This window comes from Onychomys torridus, chromosome 8, assembly GCF_903995425.1.
Source record: "Onychomys torridus chromosome 8, mOncTor1.1, whole genome shotgun sequence".
NCBI lineage: Eukaryota > Metazoa > Chordata > Mammalia > Rodentia > Cricetidae > Onychomys > Onychomys torridus.
In genome coordinates, this window is record NC_050450.1 from 104,477,215 (window position 1) to 104,502,806 (window position 25,592).

The 25,592-nt window shown below is 53.9% G+C and overlaps 2 protein-coding genes across 11 annotated transcripts; one reads left to right on the plus strand and one right to left on the minus strand.

The window, feature by feature from the left end:
• Positions 1-104: 104 nt before the first annotated feature.
• On the minus strand, positions 105-9,041 carry Cygb (cytoglobin). The gene is made up of 4 exons (XM_036195103.1): positions 8,725-9,041; positions 3,551-3,782; positions 3,069-3,232; positions 105-848 (listed from the first exon to the last, which is right to left on the minus strand). Exons 1-4 carry the CDS (start codon positions 8,865-8,867, stop codon positions 815-817), a joined length of 573 nt encoding a protein of 190 aa, XP_036050996.1. The 5' UTR covers positions 8,868-9,041; the 3' UTR covers positions 105-814.
• Prcd (photoreceptor disc component) lies at positions 8,444-25,211 on the plus strand. Of its 10 annotated transcripts, none has more exons than XM_036195095.1 (10): positions 8,447-8,930; positions 9,867-10,008; positions 10,174-10,357; positions 10,919-11,242; positions 12,209-12,280; positions 14,361-14,439; positions 14,775-14,869; positions 15,428-15,472; positions 16,893-17,038; positions 19,535-20,257. In XM_036195095.1, the coding sequence occupies exons 4-10, from the start codon at positions 11,135-11,137 to the stop codon at positions 19,698-19,700; spliced, it is 711 nt and encodes a 236-aa protein (XP_036050988.1). In that variant the 5' UTR covers positions 8,447-8,930; positions 9,867-10,008; positions 10,174-10,357; positions 10,919-11,134; the 3' UTR covers positions 19,701-20,257. The 10 variants fall into 10 exon arrangements, with proteins under 10 accessions (XP_036050991.1, XP_036050988.1, XP_036050987.1 ...); XM_036195094.1 differs by having other exon boundaries at positions 10,285-10,357; XM_036195093.1 differs by lacking the exon at positions 10,174-10,357.
• The last annotated feature ends 381 nt before the right edge of the window (positions 25,212-25,592 follow it).

Below are 25,592 nucleotides of genomic sequence, written 5' to 3' on the forward strand. Positions count from 1 at the left end.
CACCCGACCTCAAACTTGCCATGATTCCCAAACTCTGCTGCTACACCTGGCAAACCAGATTCTTTTCTTTCTTTCTTTCTTTCTTCCTTTCTTCCTTCCTTCCTTCCTTCCTTCCTTCCTTCCTTCCTTCCTTTCTTTCCTTCTTTCTTTCTTGTAGAGGGGCAGGAATGCAGAGCACGGAGCTATGTGGGCGAGCTGAGTCACCCCAACTCTACCACCAGGCCCCACCTCTGGTGCTATTGTAGGATTTTTCCCTGCTCCTCATAGAACTTCCCAGAAGCATGACCAGGACTCCTCCTGGCCTCCCATAGCTGGGCAAGACCGAGGCTTCTGGGCCTGCAGGTGCACGCGATAGATATGTACGTATATATATTTATATAGAGGTCGTCTATAGATATATCTGTATATATGGTAGACATGTGTGCGTGATACTCTAGAGATGGTGAGGTGAGCCTGCATGCTGGTGGGCAGACGAAGCGGGGCTAGTTCCTTTCTGAAGTGACCCGTAGGCTCGTCCTGGCTTCCCACCGGCCACTTGCTAGGTCCCTCTCTAACAGTAAGTAGAAAAGCTAAGATGAGGGCGCCCCCTGCTGTGAGGCAGAAGGGTCCCCACTGCTAGGTTCAGCATCAAGGTAGCCAGCCCCACCTCCCAGCAGCCTGGGGTACCAGGGCCATGATGAAGACCTCCTTTCGGGAAGTTGAGTCGGGATTCCTCCAGCTTCCTTGGCACCCAGAAATGGAAGGTCAAGGAGTGTCTTCAGAACTCAGCCTTCTGCCCAAAGTGCTGCCAGGGAGGGGGGAAGCTGAGAGGGTCCTATGGCCCCGAAGAGGGCAGTGTGGTCGGTGGGCTGTGGATGAGACAGGAGATGACAGGTTACAGGGGTCAGTGGGGGGGGACCGGATGGGACACCTGGGGTGCTGGGAGAGGGGACTAGGAATCAGGAGACAGGGCACTTCCCGCGGAGAGACCCAACACGGTTGCACAACCCCCCATTACCTCCAGCCTATAGCGCTATGTCAAGTTAGTCTGGTAGCCCTTGAGAGGAGAGGCCTGGACCTGTCCTTTGAAGGAGCAGGGGGTGTGGCCAGCGTCTGGCCTGCTGAGAACCAAGGCATTTTACAAAAACCACACAGATGTGAACTTGTTTCTATCCATTTGAAAATAGGATGTGTGGCTTGTCCTAGCAGAGACTGCCTGCCTCCCACGTGGGGTCTCCATCCATGAAACTCCTTTTCGCTCTGTCACATCCCCTGCCCCAAGCGCCAGAGTCACACCCTGAGGCAGAGAGTTCCATAAACAGTGGTGTCTGGCTCAGTGTGTCCCTGATAAGAGAAGTTGGACAGGGCCCTTCTAGAAGTCAGCCCTGAAAATTCCACCCCACCCTGTGAGGCAAGGCGGATGGGTGGGGGTGGGGGGGCTGGCCCTGGCAATAGGTTGGGATCCGCCGGCCCTGGCCCATGCCCAAGACCCTAGGAGACCAGAGATGGGGATAGCAGCTGTCAAGGGATGAGGGGTCAGTTCCACAATGTGACAGCTGGGGAAGAGCCCAGTATGGGTGCTCAGGCCCAGGTGAGGTGGCTAGGCCCTGGGCTGTCTGGCCCTGCATCATTCATCCCCATTCAGCCCACTAGGACCAAAGCAGGGCAAGATGCTGTTTGGGGTTTGGCCAGCACTAAGTCCCTGGGGTCCGGCTGGGGCAGGAGCGGGAAGGCTCCAGCCATGTGTTTCTGATTCACTGGGGCTTGATGGCCAGTTCTCCCCACAGTCCCTCTAGGCCCCGTAAAAAGCTCTTTTCTCCAAAAGCAGGAAGTCCTGTGTCATGGCTGTAAACAAACTCATCTTGGGCGGCAGAGCCTGCCTGGGGAGGAGGGGGGAAGGGGGGCCCTCTGCCACTGTCTCCCCTCCCACAGTCTCCTCCCTGGTCCCTCTCAGTGGCAGCTGGAGGGAACCCCAGTTTTCGGCCTGGCCAATACCCTCCTCTGGCAGGTAAAACTCTCCTTTCCTCTCAATTATTCCAGGGTCTGGGGCAGGCCAGGTCCAGCTGTACACATCTGGAGTTGACCTGGCTGCAACTCGCAATTCTGTTCTGCTCTCCTGGGGAGCTGCCCATGGTGGGGGAGGCACAACCTGACTGGTCGGTCGGTGGCAGGAAGGGCAACAGGCCTGGCCTCTCCCTACCCTTAGGGACCTCCTCTGCAGAGCCGGGTGGGAAGGCCCATAAACAGGAGGTGCCATGGCGGGCCTTAGAAGAGCCTGAGGAGACGGTGCCTTTTCCATGGGAAACTGCTGGGAATGTTTCTCTACAACACGTGTCCAAGCCGCTGGCTGACCCCTGGTTCCTGTTCCCGCCTCCGCCCCTCTCTTTCCCAGTTCAGCCTGCCTCTGTCCTCCCATTCAGCTCCCAGAGTTCGCTGCCTCCTGGGGGTCTGGGGGGTCTGAGTGTTCCCAGCCGCCACATCACCACATGGGAAGGCCAGCCCTGGAGGTGCTCCCGCCACCCTGTCAGAGCCTACAAGTGACTGCTGCCTCTCTCTGGTCAGAATGGAAGTAAACATCCCCTAGTTTTGTCAGTGAGTGACACCCATGGAGGTCCCCTGAGGGCCCGGGCATGTGTATATGTCCTCGTGACCCTCCTGGCTCCAGCTCTGTTGCCAGTGTAAGAAAGCACTCAGTGTGAGGGGAAGGACAGGCCTGAAGGATTGGTATGGAGAGGAAGGGGTGGGGCTGGCCCATGCTGCTCTGTGTCGGAGGAGCCAACGCCCCACCAGGAGACTGTCATAGCCTTGGGTGACCTGAGCCATCCCTGCTCCAGACACTGAGAAGCACTGCCCAGACAAATGTACGTGGAGTTCTCAGGCCGAGATCGGGGGCTGGACAGAAGCAGGCCTGAGGTCAGAAGGGCGCTGTCACGCAGACCCTTTGTGTGGTGCCTGCTCCTAAACGTGTTAGACGCCTGTGTCTGCACGCCCCAATGGTCAGTCCCTGGTCCCAGGAGAAATGGGAAGCCTAGGGGACAAGAGAGAACACAGCGGGGAGGCTGCCCAGCCCACCCGCACCCCCTCCTCACGTGGTGCTGTTGGGGACCTGCTGTACCCAGCCCACTTCCTTGTAGGCAGCAGTCACTTGGCTGTAGATGAGACCGCGCAGCTTGGCCCAGGCTTTCTGCGTCTCAGGAGGGAAGTCATTGGCAAACTCCTCGGCGATCACCTCCAGAATGACCCCAGAGAGAATCTGGGGGCAAAGGAGGGGAGGGGGAGTAAACGCCTGGACACCCTGCCTCCCGCCGTCCCCAGGATCCCTGATAGCCGTGTTGGCCTGTGTGATGGATGCAAACTAACAGCCTGGTGGTTACTGGAGACCGTGGTCTCAGGACAAGCACCGTACCTTTCTCACGCTGGCTGCCCTTCCTGCCACAACCTCTCCCAGGGAGAAGGCTGGCAACACAGTGGCCATCTCTGCTCTTCAGGGACCCCTCCCTGAGCGACAGACGGGCTATAGGGCGCTACGGCCAAGTGGGGGCTCCGGACAAGAGCAAACGGAAGCACATACCTTGAAGTACACGGGTTCCACCTTGTGCTTGAGGGCGTGGGCCTTGCCAACCAGGGCAAGCACAGAGGAGACCTTGTCCGGGTCATGCAGGTTCTCCACGACAGTGTTGAGGGCCCCCATGACTCGACAGGCATGCTTCCGCAGCTGGGGACTCCTCTCCATCTCCAAGGGGTCCTCCATGTGTCTAAACTGGCTGAAGTACTGCTTGGCTGATGGGAAGTTCACAAAGAACCTGGCAGGAGGAAGGGGGCCAGTGCTGAAGCAGGGGGCTTCCTCTGAGTCCCTCTGGAGGGGCCAAAATGGAGGTGGGGTCGGAGAACCAGGCATACTCCGGCACCAGTACTGGTTTTCACTCTCTTATGGAGCTCTCCCTCAGTCGGCTCCCCTCTGGCCAGGCTCTGCAGGGACCACCTGCAGGACCTGTTTAGGCTGGCAGCCTCTTGTGCCAGGCCACCGGCTGCCTTCTTCTTGACTGCTGTCTGAGCTACACCCCACAGAGAGAGAGAGAGAGAGAGAGAGAGAGAGAGAGAGAGAGAGAGAGAGGGAGGGAGGGAGGGAGGGAGGGAGGGAGGGAGGGAGGGAGAGAGATTGATTCTGGGACAATTGTTCTAGATTGGTTTTTGGTTTTTCGATACAAGGTTTCTCTGTGTAGCCCTGGCTGTCCTGAAACTCACTCTGTAGCCCAGGCTGGCCTCAAACTGAAAGAGATCTGCTTGCCTCTGCCTCCCGAGTGCTGGGATTAAAGGCATTAAAGACTTAATGTGTTGCCCAGGATGACCCTGAACTTGTGGGCTCAAGCCATCCTGCCTCAGCCTCCCAAGTGTGAGCCACTGTACCCCGATTCGCTTCTTCCTCTTCTTTTTTGAGACAAGATCTTGCCAAGCACCCCTGGTTCACTGGATCTCTGTGTAGGCCAGGCTGGCTTTGAAACTTGCACATTCTGCCTCCAGAGTGCTGGGGATTGAATCCAGGGCCTGGTGCGCCCAGGCGGGTGAGAGCTCATTATTTGTCTTCTCTAAGCCTCGGATTCCTTATCTGTAAAATGGGCACCCGCGTTCCTGGGCTGTTAGTATGAAGGAAAGTGCTTGTCATCAGCAAAGTGTCCCTCAGTCAACAGCAGCGTCCTTAGTGAGAGCCCTCCTTGTGAATGGAGTGAGGCCAGGGTGACCTATCTGTGCTCACTCAGCCAGAGAAGGGACACCTTCTCTCCCAGCTCAGTCTCTTCCTCCCTGATACCCCAAAACCAATACTGACTGGTTGAACTAATTTAAACAACTGATTTTACCTTTGTGGTATGGTTTGTAATTACTTATCTGTGAGGTCTTGAACTCACAGACATGCCCTGTCTCTGCCTCTCAAACGATGGGATTGGAGGCATGATCACCAGACTCCCCGCACCAAAAAAGTCCCTTGAAGCAGAATCTGGGCTTTCCTAGCATTGGCCATTTCCTGCTCAAGTTTATCTAAATTGGTTTAATCCCCCAGCCTTCTTTTGTTACATCATTCTTATACTCAAAAACATTCATCGGCTCCCTAGTTTTATGCCCAAGTCAGATGTCCCAGACTTCTTAAGAACTGTCCCCACCCACTTCTCCAGTGCCATGTCTCCACCGCCTCTGCCCAGACTCTGTCCCAGTCCAACAGCTGCACTTACCACTGGCCAGCCTTCCTTTCCATGAAGTGGGATTCCTGACACGTCCCCCTGTCAGACCTGCCCCTCTCTGGCCACGGCCATTGGTGCCGCCGCTGCCCTTTTAGTCTGTTGGACCAGACCCCACACCATAAGTGGAGGTGGGGTCTCACAAATGCTCTGGCCCATCACCCCAACCTTTGGGCCCCCTAGCTGGAACTCAATGAGAAAACTGTTTCATTTAATGGTTCTTCAGAAAGTGTGTAAAGTGTCCTGACCTGTGTTGCTGGGTGTCATCACCCTCTGGCTGTCCTTCTGAGGCATCAGATGAAGCTCATAGCTTGTGGATCAGGCCTGAGAGTCTGAGGTGAGGGAGACAGACACAGAACATCTGGCTGGCCGGCCCTTCTGGGACCACAGCTGTTTCTGGCAGGAAGGTTCTGACTGGGTGGCCAGGGCACCATCCATGTGGAGAAGGAGAGGGACCTTCTTGGATGCTGAGTGTGTGACCTTGAACAAACACTTTATGACCCCCTCCTCCTGTCAGTAAAAGTTTGAGAAAAGCTTCACAGTTGGCTTCTTTGGAGGTGCCTGGGTGTGGACCAAGGTGGCACCGGGCCTAAAAGCTCTCAAGACTTCTCTGGAAGCTCTGTAGTGAGGGCACACGAGGGAAGATGCCGCAGTGGCCAGTGAGTGAAGCCACTCAGTGAACAGCCTAGCAACCAAGCTTGGTCCCCAGAATGTGTAGAAACCGAAAGGCAGGATACCACGGCACACATGTAACCCCAGCACTCCCTAGCAGTGAGACAGGGTCCCTAGGACACTGTATGGTGGTAAAAACCAGAAAGACTCCCTCAACAAGGTGGAAGGAGAGAGCTGGCTCCAGACAGTCGTCCTCTGATTCCACATGCTTGCCATGGCATACAAACGTGCCCTCACCCCTACACAAAATAATAAGCACATCAGGCTTTTTGGCTTTCACAATTGAAAATTATGGGATATTGCCATTTGCAAGGCATCTCTCAGGGAATTTAGTTGCTGAAGTCTAGAAGCTGTTGTTTCCTCTCCCCAAGGACAGCATCCCAGGGAACACTCACTGAGCATTTACTATCTGAGGCCACTCTGTCCCCATCTTATGGATCAGGAACTGGCTGGTCCCCAAGGCTGCTCAAGAGGGAACAACAGAATGGACTAGACTTCCACGCTGCTGGCCAGGGATGGGTCCTGAGTGCAAGTGAGTCTCCATCAGCACTGTGTGTGGCCCTGAGGGAGGACCTTCCCAGGGAGCAGGGACCTTGAGTTCTGTCATCCTGGCTTCCCCTCCAGCCCGTGTTCCCTCCCATCCCTCCCTGGCTGGCTTGAGCTGCCAGGGAGAAGCCTCAGCATCCAGTCTTGGGGAGTTTCTCAGCTCCCAGAGGCATCTGGGCTTCCAAGAGCCTGAAATAGGCTTGTCTGCATGTGAGGGGGAAGGCGTCAGCGTTACAACCAGGAGGGAGGGTGGTGTTCCCTCCTGGGGCTTCTCTCTAACAAGGACTGGAAGCATGGGGTCTCTCCTCCTCTATTACACCATATCTGCCAGGAACTCCTGCTGGTAGCCAGCCTCTTCCTTGCCTCCTATCTGGCAGGCAGAGTGGGCAGTGAGGACAGGCAAGGGGAAGGGGTGGACTGGGGGCCTGGTCCTATGGATGAACATGTTGGGCTTGCCAAAACACGAGTTTGTGAGCAGGATCTACTATGGGTTCTGTGAAGCTGTGAGAAGCTAAGGGTCTTGGTCTTGCCCCTTTCCACTGGCCAGGCCTGGGGCAGACAGCAGCAGAGGAGTCAGTGGCATCTGGAGCCACAGGGAGTGGCTGATACAGTGTTGGCCCAGGATTGTCAGGCAGGCTTTGGTCAATACAGGTGTGGAGTTAGGTGAAGTGTGTGGTGTTGGGAAGCTCGGCAAGCCAGATCTGATCCATCTCAGGTCTTCTTGAGTTCACTGTAGGCCTTCGAGCCCTGAGTCTATCAGTAAATACCTTCCCCAGCCAGGCCTGGTCCCTGGGTGTCAAGGGGTATACCGAAGAAGAAAGGGCTCACAGGATACAGAATGAGTATCTCAGACCCTGTCCTCCTTCTGTCCCCTCCCCCTGGGGAAGCAACTCACTGACAGATAACAAAGCCTGCACAGAGCATCTCCAGGTCCTAAGGACCTTGCCTTATTTCCTCTTGGTGCCCTGCATGTGCTCTGTGGGCCTAGGGGTGCAACACAGGCTGAGATCAGCCCTCTGGGGATGCGCACTGGCGCATCTGAGGCTCCATTCCCCACTGTGTGCTTGTGTGTGGGTGCCCACACTGCCAATCTGTCTGCAGCTTCAGGATCCCAGTGGCCCTCCTCGGTTCCCGCCACCCAGGGCAGTGTTGCTTGCTGAGAGAATTCTGAGATAGCTGCTCCTTCCTCTTCCTGAGGAACCCTCCCCAACTCCTCTAAAATACTTCTGCTCTTTTCCTCCAAAATCTGCTTCTGAGTTGGAATCCAGTCATCTCAGCAGGGAGCTGGGTAGGTCCCAGGCTTGCAGGAGGCAGAGGCAGACGGGGAGAAGAGCCAGAAGAGAGGCCAGACCTGGAAAGGCGGCAATGTCCTGTTGGTCCACCTCATGTCTCACCCTATCTCCACAAAGGCTGCTCTGCCCTGGGTCTGACAGCCTCCCCCTGCCAAGATGGAAGCTGAGGGTGAATGGTGGCCCCGCGGACCCCTGGGTCCAGCGTGTGTTGGAAGAGTCTCAGTGTGGTTTGTAGCTGGAGTCAGTCTCCAGCTTGTTGGGCTTGGAGACAATCCACGTGTACAGGTGTGTAAATCCAGCATCACCTAGGGTGGGGGGTCCTCAGAGATACTGGGGACAGACACAATGCTTCCTTCCTGGCTGCAGGGTCCAGAGTAGGACCCTGTCTCCTGAAAGCTACCCCCCACCAAAAAAAAAAAAACCCTAACAAACTCAACCATTGCTTCCTAGAAGCCTACTGGCTTCACTCACCTGCCTCACCTGCAGCTCGCACTGGCCTCACTTTTGGGGCCCGAGAGGGACAGCTGAGCAGCTGGGCCTCTTGACCTCTAGCCCCCCCCCCCCCACTCTGCTCTTCCAAAGGGCCGAGCTGGATAGAGAGTCCTGTTTCCTCTTTAAACCCTTTCCTGGCTGAACCTCAGTTTCTCTGCCTGTCTCTAAAACAGGGAGCCCCTACGGTCCGCTTTGAGGGGCTGGTCTGATGACTGAGCCATACATCTTAGTTAGGTCGCTAGGGTCACTCATGAAGAAGACCGACCAGGCTGAGTGAGTTCTGAGGCCAGGAGGACCAAGTGCCCTCTCGCGTCTAGAGAGCCCCACGCCCCGGAGCCAGGAAGGAATCTGCTAAGGTTTCCATCGTCCCAAGGCGCCCCCACCACTGTGACCCGTCCCCAATCGCTGGGGAGGTGGCGCCGGAGCTCGCAGCGGGCCAAGCCCGCCTCTGCCAGCAGCCGCTGTCACCCTCCCTGTCCTGGGCCCCGCCAAGCCCCGGGAGCGACACCTACCTCACCAGGATGGCCACCCCCACGTCCTCGCAGTTGGCATACAGCCGGGCCCACGTAGCCTGAACCGCCTTCCTCTCTGCCTCGGACAGCTCCTCGCTCCGCTCCCTGCGATCTCTCTCCATGTCGCCCGGCACTTTCTCCATGAGCAGCTCCGAGCCCAGCACGGCTTCGCTAGGCGGCGGGAGCGGGGAGCCGGAGGAGCCGAGGTCGGTGCGTGCGAGGCGGGCTGGCGGGAGGGCGCGGAGTAGAGCGCCGGAGGGAGGGAGTGAGCGTGTGTGTCTGTGCGCGTCGGGTGTGTGTGCGTGCGTGTGTGTGTGTGTGTGTGTGTGTGTGTGTGAGTGTGCGCGCGCGCGCGCGCGCGGGTGTGCAGGGTATATATGCAGGGGGCGGGGGACTGCGAGCTGGGGGCGGGGATGTGGTCTGCTAGGGAAAAAAAATGTTTTAAAAAATGAATCCGTTCCAAATCCCCAGTCCTGTGTCGGGGAGCCAATTCTGGCAAGGTAAAGACTGGGCGGGATGGGGGCGTCGCGGCTGGTGTCTGCCCGCCTGCCCACCCACCCGCCAGCAAGGCCACCAAGGTAGGTGTGGCCAATGTGCAGAAGGGGCTGGGAGGACCAGGGGGTCACGCGGCGTGGGCAGAGCGAGCTGCACCCGAGTGAGCCCCGGGCTGGTGCGGGGCTGGGGGCGAAGGGACCTGACTCTTGGTGCGCGGTGTCTGGACCCGTGTGCGTGCGTACCCTTCGCGCGGTGGGGAACTGACTCAAAGTCAAACACACCCAGGCATTGCCTCTCGCTGCCTGCTGGAGAGGACACACTTGCAGACAAAGCTGGGCTTCTCCTGTAGTCCCGCCGCTCCTGAGCCTGACACTGGGCCCAAACCACTATTCTCAGACCTGGGGACCTCAAGTTCTGGCAGGTTTAGGGCTATGGACTCCCTTCCCATCTGTTGTTCTTGCTGGCTCTCTGAACTTGAACACATGTCCAGTCTGGGGAACCAAAGGCCCGTGCCCCCCTTTCCTCCCCACCGATGCCACCCCATGCGGGCATGCAGGAAGGAAGTCCCGAGCGGCCAATTAGTGACAGACAGGTAAGAACCAGTCACTGTCCTGAATTCTGGCCCTGGCCTTGGTAATGTTTCATAGAGGCAGTGGCAGTCAGGTGTGACCAGAGGATCTGGGGAGCCAGAAGTCACAAGGCACTGGACAGTGGAGACATCTGTCATCGTCAAGGATTCAATTTGAAAACCAGAAGGCAAATCCTTCATCGTAGGCTGCTCATGGAGAGGTGAGATCGATCTGGACATAGGGGAGGATGCTCTGTCTTGAGAGACCAGAAACGTCATCTCGTCAGCACTTGTCTAGGCCTGGGCATGGACAGCGGGAACCCTGAGACCACAAGTGCCTACCAGGCCTGACACAGATGAGTGAGGTGGCTCTGGTTCTCCTCAAGGTTCCCTGTTAGCCCTTACCCTGCTCAGGAGTAAGTGAGATGGGAGTCCTGTTGCCCAAGAGATGGCTCTCCGCTTCAGCTTCGGCTCCTGTTGATTTAAAATCTTTAAAGGTGCTGGCCCACTCCCAAAGCCTTGATGACCTGAGTTCCACCCCTGGGACCCACATGGGCAAGGAGGAGTCCTGTAAGTTGTCCTCTGACCTCAACACGTGCCTCCCGCATTGTGTGTGTGTGTGCGCGCGCGCGCGCGCACACACACACACACACACACGCACACACACACACCACACACACACACACTAATAATAACAAAAATAAGAAATCTAAAACATAAAATCAGACTTTAAGATTCAGTTAGACCCTTCACAGACCCAGCAGGGTCCTCCCTGGAGCACGGAATTGGGATGCCTGATGAGATCCCTGGGCAGGAGGCATCATCACCTCCCATCTTGGTTAGGGAAGGAAAACTGAAAGTCTTAGACGGGACGGAGCACAGTGTGGGGCGCATGCCCAGCCCTGCCAGGGTGACTCCCGCTCTACTGCCCAGGAGGTCCAGGTGGGATGTGCAAAGAATATTTCTGTTGATTTTCACTTCTCTCCTAACATAGGAATGTATTGGTACAGTAATCTAGCGTGTAACTGATACACTTATAATTTACATCTAAATTACATAAGATCATTATATAAGATAGAATTTATAGTTCACATCTGTGAGCGCACACCTCGACTCTGCCTTTTTTTACAGGAAAGGGGGTCTATTGAGAAGAGTTCAGAGAGCTGCCAGAGAGGGCCGCGTTCACACGCACGCACGCACGCTCTGCTCTCCCGGGCTTTCCCGTTTCCTCAGCCAGGCCTCTTCCCTTCTCTTCTCTGGATGGCTCTGTTGTGACAGTGCAGTCTCTCGGCCGCACAGCCTCTCACTGAAGAGTCCTGCATCCTTTCATGTCAGCAGCCTCGGCAGATGGCTGAGGGCTCAACCTTCTCCAGCACCTGCAAGTTCAGATACCTCCCACGACCACTCTCCCACTCTGCAGTACTGGAGTTTGAACTCAGGGCCTTGGGATGCGAGGTAAGCACTCCACCACTGAGCCTCTTTGACACTCTCGAATTAGGGTTCCCAGGCTGGCTGGCCTCCAGCTCTCTCTGTAGCTCAGCCAGGCTTTGAACTTGAGATCCCGCCCCTTCCCCAGTGACTTACAGGTCCTTGTCATTGGACCAGGCCCCGGGTCTTCTTTGAAGCTATCCTTGACGTTTGCAGTGACCCCGGTGGCCTGCAGGTGCCGTTGGCACTGCCTGGAAGTAACTCACTAACTCGATTGCACTACCTGCCCTTGACTGAAATAACTCACTAACTCGATTGCACTACCTGCCCTTGACTGAAATAACTCACTAACTCGATTGCACTACCTGCCCTTGACTGAAGCTCGGGCAGTACTCAAAGCTCTAAACAGAACATTCTGGACAGGCGCTCAGAGCCATCCTGTGTGTCTTGAAGGAGGATGGCTTACTCTGCCACTAGAGGGGAGATCTTGGGCCTGGCGAGTTTAATCTCTCTTCCCAAGGTCAGTTCTGCTGACTCCACTAATCAGCTTGAACCTCCTAATCCGTTCCCTGGAACTTCAGGAAACACAGCAGGTGGCTTGTGAGAGGTGGCCGGGGCCTTTGAGGCCCTTCACCTGGGGCTTTCTTCTGTAGAGTTGGTCTTCAGGGGGGATGGGGCAGCTGAACCATGTGCACCACCCTCTTCCTGCTCAGCTTGGCCATGCTGTGGCGCCGCAGATTTGCCAACCGGGTGGAACCGTGAGAGGCGAATGGGGCTGTGCTTGGGGTTGTGGGTGGGAGGAACTCCCAGGGTGGGCTACAGATAAGCAGAGGGTGAGCAGTGTCTGCCTGGGTCTCTAGCTGGTCTGGGAGGGGATTTGGAGGACACCCTGAAAGGGCCACCCTCAGAGCGGGCGGTGCTGGACTGTGAAAAGGGGAAAAGATAGAATCTGAGCATTGCCTACAGGTTCTCTTGCCTGCTCTTTCCTTCCAGAGAGCCCAGCAGAGTGGATGGGGCAGTTGTGAGCAGCAGCGGCTCGGACACGGACCTTCAGTCCTCGGGCAGGTGAAGGAGAGTCGGGGGTGGGGAAATGGTGCCAAGGGAAGTATTGGCGTGTGTGTATGTGTGTGTGTGTGTGTGTGTGTGTGTGTGTGTGTGTGTGGTGTGTGTGTGTGTGTGTGTGGTGTGTGTGTGTGTGTGTGGTGTGTGTGTGTGTGTGTGTGTGTGTGTGTGTGTGTGTGTGTGTGTGTGTGTGGTGTGTGTGTGTGATGTGTGTGTGGTGTGTGTGTGTGGTGTGTGGTGTGTGTGTGTGTGTGGTGTGTGTGTGTGTGGTGTGTGTGTGGTGTGTGTGTGTGGTGTGTGTGTGTGTGTGTGGTGTGTGGTGTGTGTGTGGTGTGTGGTGTGTGTGTGTGGTGTGTGGTGTGTGTGTGTGTGGTGTGTGTGTGTGGTGTGTGGTGTGTGGTGTGTGGTGTGTGTGTGTGTGGTGTGTGGTGTGTGGTGTGTGTGTGGTGTGTGTGTGGTGTGTGTGTGTGGTGTGTGGTGTGTGTGTGTGTGTGTGAGAGAGAGAGAGAGAGAGACAGAGAGAGACAGAGACAGAGAGAGAGACCACCCCTTCTTTTGGACCAATGCTGTGTAGTTTTGCTTCTGCGAAGTGAGTGTGGGACAGTCCGCAGGAGGACCTTCTGTTGAAGGATCAGGGAGCAGAGGGAGGAGGCAGGAGCCACTCTGGGGTGATTTGCTCTCTTGTCCTTGATCCTCCCTCCTCCTCCTCCTCCTCCTCCTCCTCCTCCTCCTCCTCCTCCTCCTCCCTCTGCCACCAACCGGCTCTGCATCTCAGTTGCCTGAACCCCAGGCAGGATTCCTTGTCCAGTCCCCAATAGAAGGCGCAGGAGGAGCATGACGTCATCAGCACTGAGTACCATTGGCTGGGCAGCCCCTGCGGGCAGGACGCTGTCTCCAGTGGCCAGAAAGTTAACTCTTCCCTAGGTTGAAGTCATGTGGCCTTTGTGGGGTAGGGGGCAAAGTTGTGTATTCTTCTGGACTTTTCCTTCCCTGGCTTACCAAAGTCTTTTGGATAATAAGGGGCCTCTATGCCTTTCAAAACACTGAAAAAGCAAAGCAGTATCTATTTAGTACCTATGTGTAAGGCATTATGTGCCTGCCCATGGACTCCCTAGCATGGGAGACATTTGGAGATCATCTCTCACTCCTAGTGAAAACAAAGGGAAAAAAAATGATCCCCAGGAGATCTGAGATTCAGGGCCCACTGGAAGGAGGATGTCCTTACCGACTGGTCCTCAGTCAGTGTGGAAGGGCAAATACATACCGTGACTCTAAAGCTGGAGTTGTTAACAGTGGTTGCAAGGCTGCTGGGAAGCACAGCGGAACTTAACTGCTGGGCCAGTGCTGGTGTGCTAGCGGTACTCCTGGGATGCTACTCCTGGGATGTGTACTCGGGATGTGTACTCCTGGGATGAGTACTCTTGGGATGCTACTCCTAGAACGTATACTCCTGGGATGTGTACTCTTGGGATGCTGCTCCTAGAATGTATACTCCTGGGATGCTATTCCTGAGATGCTACTCCTGAGATGCCACTCCTGGGATGCTATTTCTGGGATGCGTAGCCAGTGGGTGCTTTGTGCTTTCCTAGACCTTCCTTTCTCTTTTCTTCCTTTCTTTTATTTTATTTTTCATTTGATTGTTTGTTTTCAGACAGGGTCTTACTATGCTGCCCTAGAACTTGCTATGTAGACCAGGCTGGCTTCAGACTCTCAGAGATCTGCCTGCCTCAGCCTCCTGAGTGCTGGGATTACAGGCGTGTGTTACCACACCCATCTCCCAAACCCTTCCTGTGCAGTAATTCTCAACAACCTTAGTAGGACATGGCTGTTTGTTTATAATCACTTGGTAATGGAATGGTGGAGGAGAACTGAAGGGGAGACCATCTTCCAAGTAGCTGTCTTCCCTACAAAAAATGGGGGGGCCTAGACCCCATGGCCAGTCTGGTTACCTCTTAACTCCTTGGCACCCAGTTTTGCTGATGGGGGCTGCCACAGGGCGGGGGCAGGAGGGAGAGGAAGGAGAGCCCTAAACATGACAATCCAACACCTCCAGCTTTTGACTCCAATGATTCCTTTTGTCCAGGGAGAAAGAACCTGTGAGGTAGGCCCTCACTTCTTCAGACACTTCAGCTCTGGGGACTGTAACCCACCGGCCCAGACAGGTAAAGACAGGACCAGGAGCCCTGGAGGGCAGAGGGACATGGGAGGCAGTCTGTAGCTCTCGTGGTCTCTGGCAGAGGTTGAGTGAGGGTGGGTTTGTCTTGTGCTTGCTACTTACGCCTCTGGCCACAGGGCAAGCACTGGTTTGAAGAGAATCAGTGTGGTCCTGAACATGCTTTCTAGGCTTGGGGGTGAGGTGGAAGCTGAGCTGGGTCCTAAGGGCAGTACTGCAGACCTCTAAGGGAGGGGTAGTGGTCTGGGATGGGCCACCCTGAAATACACATCCCACCTCTGGGCATGGGAAAGAGCAGTGAGCGGTTTTGGTTTTCCGTTCTAGCTGGAGTTCTGGTTCACTCCCTATCCCAGGAGGATGCGGTGGGGCTGGAAGCAGCAGCAGGAGGAGGGAGAACGGGAGAAGCAGTCATGGAGAAGGTAGGCTCTTCCCCCAGCCCCCAGGTCTGCTCCTAGATGGGCCGTGACTACAGGGCTCCCAAGCAAGGCTGGTGCTGACAGGAAGAAGAGGATGCCTGTGCTCCTGGGCTCCCATTCCCGAGTTCCTGCTCTGAGGAACTGCCAAGCTGGAGAAGGCACAGAGAGAGGGACTTTCCAGGCTCCCCCAGGCTAACTGCAGGGAACCCCAGCATCCTAGGCAAGGGCCAGGTGCAGAGAGCAAGAAGACTTGAGAAGCCAGGGAAGGATAAATGGCAGCCTGTGCTTAGTCACCAAGGACTCCCGACCATAACCCACAGACGGCAGTCCTGGTATCTATGGTACACACATATGGGAGAAGAAGCCCATCGCCACCACGCTGTTAGGGAGGGATCCGAGCTCACCCCCTCCCCGACTTTGCAGCTGCTTGGCAAAGGGGGTTCTGTTGGCCTGGCCATCTGTCAGCTCAGGAGCTGTTCGGTTCAACCCCTGTGGTCTAGGGCTGGGTCATGTCACTTTTCTACAGTGATACTCATTCCTGTGGCATCTGCCTCTTTTCAGTCCCTGGAACTCACCCTGTCATTGGCTGCTCTCCTGAAATTATCAGTAAGAAAGGCCAGCTGGATCTGTGGCATGTCTGCCTGACGCTGGATGTGAGCAAACACCAGCTTGTGTTCTGAATGTGCTTTGTGTCTGTGTGCGCGCGTGCACGCATGTGTGCGCTCCAAATGGGCAACAGCGGGTTGGAAGGGGAAAGAGAAAGCAGGGCACCTGTTTTTGTCACTGTGTTGACTGCTCAGTAACTCAGTGGCCACCGCCTCTGCCTCCAGCTGCTCTGCCATTTCTCTCTTTACTGTCCTGCCCGGTCCAGAGCAGAGATAAAAGCACATTTCCGCCCCTGCTCCCGGATCCAGGCTTACCCTGCCTGCGGGCAGCTGCTCCCAACTGCCTGGGAGCCATTCATCTTCAAAAGCCACCGTCAAGTACCTCTCCCCTACCCAGCGCCCCACTGCCAGCCCAGCAGTAACGCCTCTGTCTGGCCAGCCTCTGCCCCTGACTTTCAGGGGCAGAAGACAGTCCCCTAGACAGCAGGATCCCAGGCTGCTCCACTCCAGTGGAGGGAGAAAAAAGTGTGAGAGATGCAGCCCCCGAGGGACCCACTGTTGCGGGGAGAGGCTGCGGGTACTGCAGGGAGCTTGGTTTGGGTATGTATACAGGCAGTTCCATAGGAGCTGCCTTCCATAGGGCAGGGAGGTGTGTGTGTGTGTGGGGGGGGGTGTCACACTAGGGGAAAGAACCTGCCAGAGCATCCACCTGATCCAGGCCATGAGTCCGTGGTCAACTGTCTCAGCCCAAAGTCAGCCCATTTCTCTCCTGGGAGGTGTGAGTTGCCCTAGTGACAGAACTGTCATGCTGATGGCCAGAGGGCACTGTTCCTGGGGACCCGTCTGTGTCCTCTGATCCCAGCTTTGCACACATTTTCCCATTCTCTCATCAAGTCGCCATATTCCTGTCACCTCATCCTTGTTTCTGGTCTCTGCCATTTCCAAGTTGCCCGCCTCCTTCCAATGATCCAAGAAATTGTCAGGCCAAGGTCATAGAGCAGTACCGGGGCTGGCTGCCAGCCCAGACCCACTTCCAACAGGACAGCACCTCTTGGCAGCACTGCTCTGTGAACCTCCTCTAAGGATCCATTCCAGATGAAGGGCAAGGATGGGCTGGGAAGGGACTTGCTGGCAGGAGGGGATGTGACTCCCTGGGCCCTGGCGGCTGGGGTGCCATGTGGGCTGGGAGGGAGGGGCCCTCTCCTCTCCTCGGAGCAGGCTGGCTTTGGTGGGAGCAGACTGTGTTTACACCTTCCCCGCACACCCTGCCCACACTCTGGGCTTGTTCCCAGGGCCTCTCCCACCCTGGGCTCCCTGTGCAGTCTGCACATTTGCAGCTCTTGCTGCAGAAAGTCCCTTCCCTCAGCTTGGAAGGCTCCCACTGCCCAGGTGCCCTCCCTCATCCCGGAACTCCTCCACAGGAGCATCCACTGCCCAGGTGCCCTCCCTCATCCCAGAACTCCTCCACAGGAGCATCCACTGCCCAGGTGCCCTCCCTCATCCCGGAACTCCTCCACGGGAGCATCCACTGCCCAGAACTCCTCCACAGGAGGCTCCCACTGCCCAGGTACACTGTCTTCATAGAGGCTGAGTCCCTTCCTTTCCCATTTTCTTAGAAATAGCTGCTGTTTGGAAATAGGAGCAGGAGTATTCATGTGCTTGGTAGAAAGAAAGCTAAGGACAATCGGGGAGACAGAGCTGAAATGAGTGGCTGCTGGTGTGGGGTGTTGGCTGCTGATGTGGGGTGTTGGCTGCTGGTGTGGGGTGTTGGCTGCTGGTGTGGGGTGTTGGCTGCTGGTGTGGGGTGTTGGCTGCTGGTGTGGGGTGTTGGCTGCTGGTGTGGGGTGTTGGCTGCTGGTGTGGGGTGCTGGCTGCTGGTGTGGGGTGTTGGCTGCTGGTGTGGGGTGTTGGCTGCTGGTGTGGGGTGTTGGCTGCTGGTATGGGGTGTGGGGTGTTGGCTGCTGGTGTGGGGTGTTGGCTGCTGGTGTGGGGTGCTGGCTGCTGGTGTGGGGTGTTGGCTGCTGGTGTGAGGTGCTGGCTGCTGGTGTGGGGTGTTGGCTGCTGGTGTGGGGTGCTGGCTGCTGGTGTGGGGTGTTGGCTGCTGGTGTGGGGTGCTGCCCATACACCACAGCTGAGTGAGGGGCAAATGAGAAGAGGCAAATGACAGGGGAGCCAGAGGGGTGGATGAGAACACCCATCAAGGGCCTCTGTGTACAGAAGGCTGTCTCAGTCTGGACACCTCCCTTGTGACAGGCTTTGCTTTCCAAGCCAATCTCAGCTGCTGAGGACAGGAACCCATAATGCTGATACCTTCCCTCCCCTGTCTGAATGCTAATCTCTCTGCTGGAGAGAGCCTGAGTGACTGGGAAAAGGCTGGCTGAGCTGTGGGGTGGCCAAGGGGCAGCCGCCTGAGCAGGGAGTGCTGCTTTCGGCAGCTTCTGTAGCTGACACTCAGGGCAGCTGCCAGTCCCTCCTGGAGACTGGAACATGACCAGAGAATGAATGAGGTGGTGTGGGGGAGCAGGGGAGTGGTTCTAGCAGCTTCAGCAGCTGTTGCTGTCCTGTACCACCCTAAAGTGCAGCTGAGACTTCGGGGAGTACCCACCCACCCCAAATGTGTAGAGTGTGTATACCTGCAGAGTGCACAGAGGTGCTGGCCACTACTAGACGAGGTGAAACCTGGGACCCATTTTGAGGCAGGCAAGAGCAGAACTGGGTACTTCATTTTCCTGGCTCCATGGGCAGCCAGTAGTATTTACAGGGGCTTTGCTGTTAAGGAGAAGCTGAGCCTTTGGGCTGGAGGAAAGTGCTGTTTCTTTGTGAGCCAGAAAATAAGGACAGAGGAGTGGCCATGCTGCAGCTTACATTAACTGAATGTTAATGACACTAATAGTACTATTAATAATGGCTAATACGGATCAAACACTGATTATATGCTAGGCACTGTGCCCAGTGCCTTATTTATAAGCACAGTCTCATTGATGAGGCAGGAACTGTTGTTAGCCTCATTTACCCAATAAGGAAAGTGAAGTTCACATAATTTGTCCAAGGTCACAGCTGGCAGCGAAGCCAGGACCCATGTCTGGGAATCTGATGCCAAAGCTGATGGTAGAGAGGTCTTGAGTCTGGAGATGAGGGCTGTGAAGAAATGCAGGATGTGACCTACAGACAAGGGCACTGCCTGCCATGTGCCCACCATGCAGGTGGGCCAGGGCTGCTGGGGTTTTCTGTTGAGCTGTGAGGAATGAGAAATCAGAAATGAGGAACAGGTTGCTGTTTTCTCTTCAGGCACATGTCAATCAAAGGCAGGCCAGATCCTGGGATCTGAAAGGCTCGTCCTTGCTTGTCAGCAGAGGGGAGCAAGGAGAGCCCGCCTCCTTAGCATCCATCAGTGCCACTGAAGCGGAAGTGGTGGCCCCTGGCGGGGATGACAGACAGCTCACAGTCACTGTCACTGACCACTCCATTGCCTCCTTCAGCTAGGGCCAGGACCCTGGGAGAGGGTGACAGCCAGCAGCCTAGCTGCATTGGAGGAGGGCTGAGGAAGGCAGAGGCTTTGGTTTGTTTGTTTACCAGGGGGAGGGTGCAGGGCATGGAGTGCAAGAGGGTGACTATGGGGGTCCACTGACCTGCATTAGGACCACAGACCCTCTCTGTGAGCTCCCTGCGCCTCCTAGTGGGGGGTCAAGACCAAGGTGTGGCTATGAAAATTCAAACAAACCAAAAGAATTTAATGACAGACTCTGAGCTTATGAGCCAGTCAAGGGGCCAGACACACACACACACACACACACACACACACACACACACACACTGATACACACCCAATTGCATGTATAAGCGAAAGCCACATGAAATAAGCACTAAAAAAGTTAGCATGTATTCATCCGACTATTTATTTACAAGCATGCAATGGGAGGCCATGAGATGCTCAGATCGCAGCAGGTGCTGGGAGTGAAACGGCAATGTTAGCTGCCTTCCCTGCTCTGCCGCTTAGGACCATGGGAAGAGCTTGGTGAGGAAGTCTAGTTACTGCGACTCAAGTGACCTTTTGTTTCCCCAGACCTCAGTTTCCCCACTCAGTAAACATGTTAATTCTGCATGGCCTGGTGCTGAGATGTGAGAAACTAATGACCACCTCAGGAAACAAGCTGTCGAGAAAAATGAAGGGAAGTGGCCAGATGATCTCCAGGGGCCCCGTAGATTACCCCCACCGAGACAGACTGTGATGGGCTGTGTCCGGAGGTGCTGACAAAGATGTGCCTACATGACGGACATTTATGGAGTGTCTGCGTGCCAGGGAACAAAAACAGACTCAGAGCACCTGTCAAACCCAACCAGCAACTGGACAAGATAGAAGACACAGACATGACAGTGGGTGGCACACACAGCGACCTTGTGACTGTCTCCGCCTCTGTTCAGAGACAACCACTTGTCTGGTGCTCAGGGAGGGGAAACCAGGACAGGTGAAGAGACAGTGCGATACTCATGGTGACCCACCCAAACAGAAGCAGCAATGACAGTTCAACAGGATAAGGAAAACCGCCTGCACTTGAACAGAAGTAAACTGACACAGGACGAGGACTGCAAGGGAGCGCTGGCCAAACACGAGTCTGAAGTCAAATGGCCGGGGTGTGCTCAGCGGTGGGGCGCTGGACTAGCATGCGCAAAGCCCTGGATTCAGACCTCGGCACCACACACATCTAACAAACCCCCAAACAAGCCGGGCACTGTGGTGCACTAGGGAAGCAGAGGCAGGTGGGTCCCTGTGAGTCCGAGGCCAGCCTGGTCTACATGGCGAACTTCAGGCCAGCCAGGGCCAAATAGTGAGGCCCTGCCTCAAAAACAAAACAAAAATCTAAGAAAGACTTGTATCTAGACTAGAAATAGCTCTGGGGTAAAGAGCACGCGCTGCTCTTGCAGAGGGCCAGGGTTCAGGTCCCAGCACCCCTGAGGTAGCTCACAACAGTCTGTAACTCCAGTTTCATGGGATCTAATGTCCTCTTCTGAACTTAGAGGGTTCTCATATGCACCACCACATGCAGGTACATACACACACACATAAAAGTAAAGAAGTAAATTAAAAAATAGAACGAAGAACTTTTACAACTGAGGGGCTGGAGAGCTGGCTCAGCAGTTATAAGCTGCTCTTCCAGGAGACCAGAGTTCTAGTCCCAGCATCCACATGGTGGCTCACAACTGCCTGTAACTCTAGCTCCAGGGGATCTGACACTTTCTTCTGACCTCTGGGTACTGAACTCACATGCACACAGCCACCCCCACATACACAAAGAAAAATAAAATAAAAATATTTCTTAAGGTTGGGGATTTTAGCTCAGCGGTAGAACGTTTGCCTAGCAAGCACAAGGCCCTGGGTTCGATCCTCAGCTCAAAAAAAAAAAAAAAAATTCTTAAAAGAACTTTTACAAAAACAAAACAAAACAAGCCGGGTGGTGGTGGCACACACCTTTAATCTCAGTGGTTGGGAGACAGAGGCAGGCGGATCTCTGAGTTCCCGGCCAGGACAGCTAGGACTACACAGAGAAACTTTGCCTCAAAAAACCAAAACCAAACCAAAACTTTTACAATTCAACAATTAGTACAATTTTTAAAAAGGGGGAGGGGAAGGTTTTAATAACCACTCTACGAAAAAATATGCATATGGCCAATAAACTCAAAAGCATCATCAGCCTGGCGAGACGCCTCTACACAGCTATCATAAAGTGAATATCTGGGGTGTCTGAAACCTAACAATGTAACCACTTGGGAAATGAGTGCAGGAGTGTCTTATAAAGTATTAAAGGACAATTAAAACTTATGTCCACAAAAAGATTTCACAAGTGTTGACAGCAGGAGCTTTGCTATTAATAGTACCACACTGAAAATAACCCAGGTATCTACCAACAGATATCAACGGGGAAACTGAGGCATGTGTGAACAGTGGAACAACTTCAAAAACAAAAAAGGAAGTGTGATATTTATATAAGAGACAACACAGGAAGATTAAGAAAGCAGACCCAGGAGGATCTAGTTTGTGGTTATATTTATGAAATGCTAGGAAGAGATGGCACTAACTGACACTAACAGAGTGCAGAGCAATGGCTGCCTCAGGCCAGGGCTGGGTATGGGAAATGACTGTAAAAAAGGCATGTGGGCGCTCAGGGTGGCAACAGGGTTTTGAACCTCAATTGGGAATATGCCTCTATGCATGCATGTGTTTGCTTACAGTAATTTGGAATGTATTTTATACCTCAATAAAGATGGCTTACAGAGTTCAAACCAGAGCAAGAAGGAAACCTAATCATTATTTGTTCATAGTCCAGCAAAACAGCAAGATAGAAGCAAATGTGGCACAGGGCTCCAATCCCACACATCAGAGAAGCTGATTACAAGTTCAAAGCCGGGCTGTGCAACTTTAGTGAAAGCCTGTCCCCTACCCAAGGAAAAGCAAAGAGAGGGGAGGGGCATTGTCTTGCATGGACAAGGCCTGGGTGCCTTGCCCAGTATGGGGAGGGAGTGGGAGAGGGAGGAGGAAGGAAATTAAGATAGAAAGGAGGATGGGACCGGGGAGATGGCCCAACAGGTAAAAGGATGTGTTGCTCTTGCAGAGGCCTCAGGGTCAGTTCCCAGCACCCGCATCAGGTGGCTCACTACTATCTGTAATTCCAGTTCCAGGCAATTTGACACTCCATGGCCTCTGTAGGTATCTGTACACACAGTGTATGTGAACTCAAGCAGACACATATACATGCATATAAATAAAAAAGATATTTTAAAAAGTGGTATATGAATGTGAGAAGAAATAAATATAAGCATCAAGAATTCCCACTTGGCCAGGCAGTGGTGGCGCACACCTTTAATCCCAGCACTCAGGAGACAGAGGCAGGCGGATCTATGTGAATTCAAGGCCAGCCTGGTCTACAGAGCGAGATCCAGGACAGGTACCCAAACTACAGAGAAATCCTGTCTCAAAAACAAAACCAACCAACCAACCAAACAAACAAAAAGAGTTCCCATTTGTAGCGCACTTACTTTGTGTCACGTGCTGTGACAGTGCTTTGGATATAGTCTTAAAACAATCCCAGGAGAGTCAAATGATCCTCCTCCTCTCTTGTTGTAAAGATCAGGCTATGAGAAGGTGCGGTGTACAGGCATTTAATCCCAGCACCCGGGAGGCAGAGGCAGGCAGATCTCTGTAAACTTGAGGCCAGCCTGGGCTACAGAGTGAGCTCCAGGACAAGCAGAGCTACACAGTGAAACCCTGTTTTGAAAACAAAAACAAACAACAAACAAAGAGATGAGGATAGAAGTAGGTAAAGTAATCTGTCCAGAGTTATTCCAACTAGGTTCAGTTGAGCTGGGATTATCCTCCAGACTGGTCTGATATCAGAGCACATGCTAAACCACCTGCCTCAAGAAAGGTGCCACAAGGAAAACCTGGAGACGGACTCAGCACAGCGGCTGAGGAGGTGCTGGAGACCAGCTGGAATCTCATCACAGAGAGCAGAGGAAAGGAAGTCAAAGTAAAGGAGCAGACACCACCACAAGGAAGGCTTACGCAACACGGAGAAGGCAGGATTTCCGGGAACGGGGAGACACGGCCAGGAAACAGATGAGGTCCAGACAATACTCACTAGGCTTCAAATTTGTTTATTTTTAAAAATCTGTTTCTGAGTTGTTGTTTTTTTTTGTTTGTTTTTGTTTTTGTTTTTTGTTTTTGTTTTTCGAGACAGGGTTTCTCTGTGTAGCTTTGCATCTTTCCTGGAACTCACTTGGTAGCCCAGGCTGGCCTCAAACTCACAGAGATCCACCTGCCTCTGCCTCCCAAGTGCTGGGATTAAAGGCGTGCACCACCACCGCCCGGCTGAGTAATTTTATTAGAGGAAACAGCTCTGCAGATAAGGTGAGTGAAGGTATGGCTTTCCTGTGTGTTTTGATTTTAGTTTGTTGAAATCTAATCTCACTGTGTAGCCCAGGCTGGCCTCGAACTCACAGAGATCCCCCTGCCTCTGCCTCCTGAGTGCTGGGATTAAAGGAGTGCATCACCATGCCCAGCTTCTTCCAGGGAATTCTTTATGAAGATATGGGAAATACCACTGTCATTTATTATGGTTAGGACTCTTGACAGAACCCCAACTTGAAATGACTTAACCAATGACTTTTTTTTTTTTTTGAGCTGAGGACCGAACCCAGGGCCTTGCGCTTGGTAGGCAAGCGCTCTACCACTGAGCTAAATCCCCAACCCCCTTACTGAAACTTTTAAGGCACATCCTACACACAGAAATAGTAAGCGTGAAAGTGTGTCTATAAACCAATGAGATGAAAGCCGAGGGCTTCAGGGATGGCTGTCTCAGCAGCTTGCCAGCAGCCTCAAGGACTCCTTTCTTCTTTCCAGTCTGTCTTCAGGGGCATTTGACTCTTGCTTTGAAGGAAGCCTCACAGATTCCAGACAGCCGTGGCAAGCCCAAGCATCACATCTCTACAATGTCCCAGAGCCAGAAGAGAGGAGGTTGTTTTGAAAGAATTCCCCACACTTGGCAAGTCTTGTATTGTAGTCAAGATGGAGGAAGACCAGCTTCCAGGCCGACCACCAACATGCCTGCATACAGACTTCCTGTGAGATCACTGGTGTGGCTGCTTCCAGTGTAAGCAGCCAGCTGCTTGGAGGTCACCACCAACCCTCCTTCATGACCTTACTAATAAGATCAAAGATTCCCTTTGGAATTAAGAAGGGAATTTCAATATTGTAAAGACTGCTTTCTTACTTTGTGGGTTTCAGACTGTCATCAGTCCTGTTGTGACTGCCCCAGCACAGCAGGCCAGCTGACTGATTCCCCTGCACACTCTGAGGTTGGGTCTCTCCCCGAACTGAGGCTATCGTCAGCTTGTCCACTCACGACACTTAGTGCTAGACCGTGGTTCTTTACATGGTAATAGTGATCTGCACTAGCCTCGTAGGATGGCTATAGGGTTCTGCTGTGCGCAAGACTCAGATGCACTAGATCTCAGCAGCAGAGTGCAAATGAGATCACAGTTAACATTAGCACTTCATTCTGAGCAGCTCTGTCCTTGGCTGCTCATTCAGGAATTCTGATGCAGTCTTTGAAGCTTCTCCAGTTATTTCTAGACTGCCTACACAGTTGTGTCTCATGTGTGCTCAGGCACAAGGCCTCTTGGAGTTTGCTCTAGCCTGCTGGCCACTGCCCAGCTTGCCCATGGTACCTGAATTGGTTGTGTACTTGTGGCTGTTCAGTGAGGTACAAACGAGCTGTGCAGGAGAAACTGTGCCCTGTCAGGGGTGAAATCCACACAGAGACCTATGGCAGAGTGAGGAGCTAGGAACAGCAGCCTCTCTGTACACTGGGAGGCAATTAGCCTCGGGCCCCCAGGACAGGACTGCTAGATCCCAAAGCCTTACAGTCTTCCAGAAAGCGGCTCCTACAGATGCTCATCCCCACTCTGCCACCATGTGGCTCTAACCAACAAAACAGGTGCTCAGCATTCTTCAGTCAACATTTTTTATTAGTCTCCAACCACCTCTGTAAAGACAGAAAACTTGCAGCTGGGACATGAGCCCACATCCCTAGCACCCACATAAGAAGCTGGCTCAGCGGCTAAAAGCATTTGTTCTTCCAGAGGACCCAGATTCCATTCTCAGAAACCATATGTCTCTTCACAACCGTAATTCCAGATCTAGGGTCATCTGACATCCTCTTCTGTCCTCTGTGGGCACCAGGCACACATGTGGTGCACAGAAATACATGCAGGAAAAACACTCCCCAGTACACTCCCCACACACACAAAATAAATAAATAAATAAACAAAATGGAAGAATAAACTGAGTACGGTGGCATGTGCCTATAATTCCAGCTCTGGTGAAGTGGAGACCGGGGGAGGGGGGGGGTGTCAGCCTGGCCAAATCCACAAGCTCTAGGTTTGGTGAGAGATTTTGATTAAAAAAAATAAGGTTGAGGGTGTTTGAGAAAGGCACCCAAAGTTGATCTCTGACCTCTGTGCTACCTGCATACATGTTCACATACATTTTTTTTTTCTCGAGACAGGGTTTCTGTGTAGCTGTCCTGGAACTCACTCTGTAGACCAGGCTGGTCTTGAACTCACAC

What these genes read in the sequence shown, in the direction of transcription:
- Cygb (XM_036195103.1), bottom strand. Translation starts at nt 8,867, where the DNA reads ATGGAGAAAGTGCCGGGCGACATGGAGAGAGATCGCAGGGAGCGGAGC. An exon ending in GGGGTGGCCATCCTGGTGAG is followed by an intron (nt 3,783 to 8,724) that starts GTAGGTGTCGCT and finishes TCCTCCTGCCAG; the next exon opens with GTTCTTTGTGAACTTCCCAT. An exon ending in CAGGTCCCCAACAGCACCAC is followed by an intron (nt 849 to 3,068) that starts GTGAGGAGGGGG and finishes TCTCATCCACAG; the next exon opens with CCCACCGACCACACTGCCCT.
- Prcd (XM_036195095.1), top strand. Translation starts at nt 11,135, where the DNA reads ATGGCTGAGGGCTCAACCTTCTCCAGCACCTGCAAGTTCAGATACCTC. An exon ending in TAACCCACCGGCCCAGACAG is followed by an intron (nt 14,440 to 14,774) that starts GTAAAGACAGGA and finishes TTTCCGTTCTAG; the next exon opens with CTGGAGTTCTGGTTCACTCC. An exon ending in CTGCTCTCCTGAAATTATCA is followed by an intron (nt 15,473 to 16,892) that starts GTAAGAAAGGCC and finishes ACTCCTCCACAG; the next exon opens with GAGCATCCACTGCCCAGGTG.